This window comes from Sitophilus oryzae, unplaced genomic scaffold (genome assembly GCF_002938485.1).
Source record: "Sitophilus oryzae breed Bouriz unplaced genomic scaffold, Soryzae_2.0 scaffold_1790_pilon_pilon, whole genome shotgun sequence".
Lineage (NCBI taxonomy): Eukaryota > Metazoa > Arthropoda > Insecta > Coleoptera > Curculionidae > Sitophilus > Sitophilus oryzae.
The window spans coordinates 26,856-33,217 of NW_022146491.1; the positions used below are offsets into that span (position 1 = coordinate 26,856).

The window sequence follows — 6,362 nt, forward strand, 5'->3', positions numbered from 1 at the left end:
TAACTTTTTTGCTATGGAAAATTTTGTATTTTTATGGAAACATTTCCACAACAACTTTTTTCGTAGAATTAAATGGTTTAAGTATAATTTTTTTAAAATTATTAATTTAAGAATTATCAACAGAAAATTTGATTTTTTATATGAGACGCCCTGTATATTTTTAATTTATTGAAAAGAATTTAAAATTGCCTTTCCAAAAATATAACACACTTGATATTTTGCTCGATTCCTCTTCGAGATATAGAGTATATAAAAATTCGCCCGCTTTAAATAAGTAGGCTTTGAACGGCACCGGGTGTAATGCAAAAAAATTCTAGCTGTGAGCATCAATTAAAACGAAAATAATATTTGCTATGAGATATGCAGAATTTTATAACAATTTAAAATATATTTAACCAACATCAACACATTTAAACTATATCTAATAACAATAAAAATAAATAGCAAACCAAGAAATGAGATTTTGCTACAGGTGTTCGACATATCGACCGTCTTCTGTTATGGATAGACTGGGCAGAATTTCTCGCGGAATTCATTAACTCAGTGGGGGTGAAAGATACCCTCTCATAACTGCTAAGTATTTCTAATTCTTGTCTAGCTTATACGGAAGAATAAGGAATCTGTGTTCTTTCGCAAATATATCCATAGGATTAGATCCATGGGCACTAAGTCAGGCGGCCTCTACGGCCAACGGCTGGAATCTTGGTTAGCTATTCAATTATTCTTGAAATTGGCTGCAAAAATTTGCTGATAACTTCAGCGTTTAGAGGCGGTGCGTCGTCTTACTGGAAAAATATGTTTTCGAGTTCCATTAAGGGCGTATCATCAATAAGGGGTCCAAAGCCTACTAGTTAAAAGTGGCGAACTTTTAAAAATTTCAAAGGGGATTATAACAAAATATCAAGTGTGCTATATTTTTGGAAAGGTAATTTTAAATTATTTTCAGTTAATTAAAATATAGAGGGTGTCCCAAGTAAAAAATCAATTTTTCTGTTGATAACTCTTAAATTATTAATTTTAAAAAAATTATACTTAAACCATTAAATTCTACGTAAAAAGGTGCTTTGGAAAGGTCTTCATAGAAATACAAAAATTTCCATAGCAAAAAAGTTACAGCGATTTGTTAAAAAAGCACATTTTTGAAAAATACCCCGTAACTCCGAAACGGTAACAGATATTGATGTGCGGTTTTCACCATCATGTTTTTGATGAAAATTGAGCTCCAGACATCGATATTAGTTTTCGTCATAGGAAAGGGTATTTCCATTTAAAAGCGTCGAGTTTGACCCACCCTGTACATAAAAAAAATAAAACGATTAGGTCTGATTGCTTTTCGTCAGTCGGGTTATATATTTAAATTATAATGTTTTTTTTTCAAACGTCACAAAAGTATTAATTTTTGCGACGTGACAATATAAAAATGTAATTTTAATGCCTAGGCATAAAAGTGAAGCACTTCAATATAAAAGCGTTACGCTTTCAACGCGGTAAGCGAAAGTATTTTATTAGATTAGCGGAACGCCAAGCAGTCGATTTTGGTATTCTCGTGGCCGTGTGAATCGTTTTCTGGATACGCGTTGAGCACATATTGGCAGTATCGCAACTTTTTAGGTATCTAATAGTCTATTCATAGTCTATGCTAATAGTCAAATGTGGATAAAACGATGAAAAATGTCAATGTCACGTGAATTTCACTAGAGATCGAACAAGAGAACGCACAAATTCCGGAGTTCTGTAACTTAGAAAACGCTAAGCACTTTTAGCGCGCACTTAACTAGCGGTTTTGGTATTCTCATCTGACGCGCTCCGTTAAATCCAAAACATCATTAACCTTTCCGACAACATAATGAGGTATATTTCTAAAGATTATAAGATACCTATATTTCTTGGTTATAGATTTGTTATTTTTTGAAAGGCAATTAAAACCACTTGCACTTGCCACTTTGAAAGCGTAACGTTTTTATGTCGAAGTTTCAGAATTAGAGCCCTAATCGATTAAAAAAACACCGTTAAGTATAGAGTACCGCAAAATAAAAACACCAAATCACCACAATACACCAAAACACTTTTACTTTTACACTGGTGTATTGTGGTGATTTAGTGTTTTTATTTTGCTGTGTAACACCAAAGGTTCCAACCCTCAACTGTAATAGAGTACCGTTCTATAACATCGCAATCGGTGTGTTCCGATTATTGGATGTTCCGACTAAAGGAGGTTATGGTTTCGCATGTTAAAACGATAGTTGCGTAAATTGTCGCCTTGACGATAATAAAACTGTCATATGACATGTAAAAATTATGTTTACCATTGGAGATCCTCAGGTAATTCCGCCAAAAGATTGTTAATAACTCAAGTAACAACAATTCTTTTTGAACTTTTAACGGTCACTCTAGAATTACATAACTTTTATTAGCCTCAGGTGAATATCGTCCGTTTTTTTTTTTTCTCTTTTTTTTCGAATTAGGACGAATGAGAAATTTATTTATACAACAAAACGGAAGAGGCGGAAAAAACTGGAAAAACAATCACGGATGGCGCGATTTCGGGCTGTATTTTTGTATCTTTAACGGTATTTATTTATTTTTTATTTTTGGCGAGAATTTCAAATCGTTTGTTTACTAGCTAAATTTATCGGATTTTCCTGACTAACTTATTGCACGTTCCAAATATTGGAATTTAATTTAAAGCTTTAACATTTTCAATATTTTTACGAGTTTCGTAATTTTAAATTTTTACTGATATTGTGTTTTTATAGTTTGTTTTATTTAAAAGCTATTATTAAATTTGAACACAAAAATAATTATTTTAAATTTTTGTTTCAGTTCCTGAAATCTTCGTGAAGATCCTACTTATCCTTGGCATTATCAGGTAATATACTCAATTATATTATAATAATTAAGGATAATTTCATATACTGAATGAATTAATAATTATAAGCTGTTTGCAAAAAAAATCAATAGCTGTTATTAAATTGTATATTGCGTTTAAACTCCGGTTCCCGAGTAGATATTTAATATTATCTACTCGGTATAAAACAGAAGAATTTTTTTTACCAGATTAATTAAAAATGTTAGCACTTTCTATATTGAACACTTTCAGTTTGACTACAGCTATTAACTTTTTATACTCCGATAGCCTTTAGAATTTTAATTAAAACAACTCCAAAACATCATTAACCTTTCCGACAACATAATGAGGTATATTTCTAAAGATTATAAAGATACCCATAGTTTTTTGTCATTGATTTGTTAATTTTTTAGATTTCTGAACTTCAGAATACCGAACACTAAATTATTAATTATCTATTAAAATTTTAAGCATGTTATAATCATTCCTATATTTAATTCAGTCGATATATTAAAGAATAAAAGTTTATTTAAAGCATATGGTATAAAAAATATAATTAAATAAGGAAAATACATCTTCCTATATAATTATAACTCTTTATGTGCTTTATTAAACAAAATTTGTCAATTTTTACTATAGAATTTATATATTTTTATTTAAATAAACTCTTTATAAGCAATTTATATTTCCATAATTTACAGGTTTTTAAAATAAAGTAACTTTAATCCCCTTTTCCTTTTTTTAAATTTTTTACAAAATATTTTAAAATTTGAAAAAGCTTAAATGTTATATTTAAAATGGTTTGGTTTGGTTTGGTTTTTGATGTTAAAATGGTTTTAACTGTTACTATCTAGCAAAATATTCTATTAAATACCGTTTTCTATGCCTTTATGTATTTAACGCGAAAACACAAATTTAATTAAATTAATTAATTAAAAAGGTACTAATTTATCCGTTTGCACTACTTATAAACTCGATACTCCTCTGTATTTAACTTTATAAACAGTGAAATCGCATGCTCACTAATACACACGTTTTATACTAAGTGACGTTCTAACTTTGACAGCAATAAAACAAGTTGGTAAAATAAATTCTTTTACGCAAAAGAATTTTTTTATCTGTCACCAATACAATCACAATCTCAATGTTTACGCTCGTCACTCATGTCTTACAACTGGCCAAAGTCAAACACAATTGACTCTTCGCACACTCAAATCCGCTAACTTTTCATCACCATCTCATCACCCCGCCAAAAAAAACAATTTAAACAATAATTTCTCTCTTCTATCTTTTATTTTTCCTGTTTATGTTTCTGCAGTTTCAGGAAAAACGAATGTAAACAAATTTATGTATTTCTCGATAGGGTTAAAATGTAAATTGTTTTTAAAGAAGGTAATTGCGTGATGTAGTGAATCAACATTGATAATGCGTTAGATGAGTCACCTTCAGTAGATATACAACACAACTAGGAACCTTGAATAATGAAAATGAAAACTGCAGGTTTCCTTTGACTATTTCCAATGCTATAAAGTTATGTGTATTCATTTCTAAAAATAAAACAAAATTAAATTAAAGCTTTATTCAGAACATCAAAAAACTAAACTTTATACTTAAAAATTACCGTTTTTAACATAAATTTAAAAAATAAATTACAACATTGTTTAGCAGGCTTTTGTACGAATATTTCTAATAGTATCAAGCTTTTAACAGGATGGCCAAATTGGACACTTTTAAGGGGAAATACCCTTTTCTACTCCACCGCGCGCCCATCCACGACGCACAACTCATACTTATTGGTGTATGGAGCTTATTTTTATCACCCACCAACATGATGTTAAAAACTGTACATCGATATGTGTTAACGTTTCGAAGTTTTGGTTTTGTCAAAAAATCGGTGAAATTTTACAAATCCCATTATATTTTCCTCGTCATGCGCAAAATTTCTCGCTATTCTTATGAAAACATTTCAAAAGCGACTCTTCTCTACGTAAAATTTTAATGGTTTTAGTATATTTTTTTTTTTTTTTTTTTTTTTTTTTTTTTTTAGTTTATTTGTGTATATTTTTAATTTGCCGAAAATAACTTAATACAGAATGTTTAAAAATTCGCCACTTTTAACACCCAGCCTCACCCTTTGGATCCCTGATTGATGATCTGCCCCTAAGGCAACTCCAATCCACCTCACTTTTTCCAGCAAGGCAAGGCACTCTGCCTCACCATGCTGAATTCATCCAGCCACATTTTGGCAACCAATTTAGCAGATAACTCATTGATAACCCAGGTCAGCCGTTTGCATCCCAGGCCGCCGGACTTTAGCGCCTATGGATTTTTTATCTTTGAGGAAGAACTAAAGACATCTTAATTTTTAATATTGCCCGTATACTCCTGACAAGAAATTCAGAAGTTATTTAGCAGTTATGACAGAGTATCTTTCACCCCCACTCAGTTAATGAATTCGCAAGAAATGTTCCACCGCACCACACGGTCGTCTGTGCATATAAGAAGACGGTTGACATTTCGAACCTCTCCTGTAGCAATCTGTTTAAGTAGTCTTGTTTGGCTATTTTTATTATATTATAGTTTAAATGTGCTGTTGTTGTTAATTATGGTTTAAATGGGGGGGGCGGGGTTACAAAATTCTGCATCTTCCATTATGAATACCCTACTCTCTTCGTTTACATTGGCCTGCTGCCGACAGCTATCGGTACAGTATTTGTTTCTGCATTAACGGGCCGCCGCGAATCTTTTCACACCACACCCACACGCCTACCCTACCTCTCGAAGAGGACCCCCCATCGAGCAAAATATCTAAGTATGCTATATTCTTCCTCGCAAAGGAATTTTTTCTAAAGTTCTTTCATATGAATTAAAACACTCACTCACTCACGCGGTGTCCTTATAAAAATTAATTTTTCATGTTGCAATAACTCTTATTAGTTTTAAAAAAAAAAAAAAAAAAATTCTACTTAAATCATTAAATCCTACGTAAAAAAGGTGCTTTGGAAATGTCTTTCATGAAAAACACATTTTTCATCACAGCAAAAAAGTTACAGCGATTTGTTAAAATGCACATTTTTGCAAAAACACCCCTGTAACTCGATAACAGGTAACAAATAATCGATGTGCTGTTTTACCATCATGTACTAAAAATTGATCTTCAGACGCCTATATCAGTTTTAGTCTATCTCCTATAGAAAAGAGTGTTTCCCTCTAAAAGTCAAATTTGACCCACGCTGTACAACGGCTGTCTCAATTCTCTAGCCAATTCATAAGGAACTCAAGGAACTAAATAAAAGATACAAGTCGGTTAAATGGACACAAAGTTTTGCAATTTGATGCTGATCAAACTAATTGTCCCTTAAGTTTAAAAATTCCGAAAACTTCGTACCTAAAACACACAACACAACTTTTTTCTATTTTAAGGAAATGCCACACAATCGTTTATTTTTAACAATTTATTAATTGATAAAATGTGTCTAATCGAATCTTCCCGACTCTTTAATCAGAACTCTTT

At 31.3% G+C, this 6,362-nt stretch overlaps 1 protein-coding gene across 1 annotated transcript in view; it reads left to right on the top strand.

The window, feature by feature from the left end:
- Positions 1-2,823: 2,823 nt before the first annotated feature.
- The window catches only part of LOC115882638 (leucine-rich repeat and immunoglobulin-like domain-containing nogo receptor-interacting protein 2), a gene marked incomplete at its 5' end in the record, with an annotated part of 56,877 nt that continues 53,338 nt past the window's right edge, over positions 2,824-6,362 (top strand). Inside the window, one exon of the mRNA XM_030900828.1 lies at positions 2,824-2,869. Within this exon, the coding sequence (XP_030756688.1) occupies positions 2,824-2,869 (46 nt within the window). The remainder of the gene's footprint in view (positions 2,870-6,362) is intronic.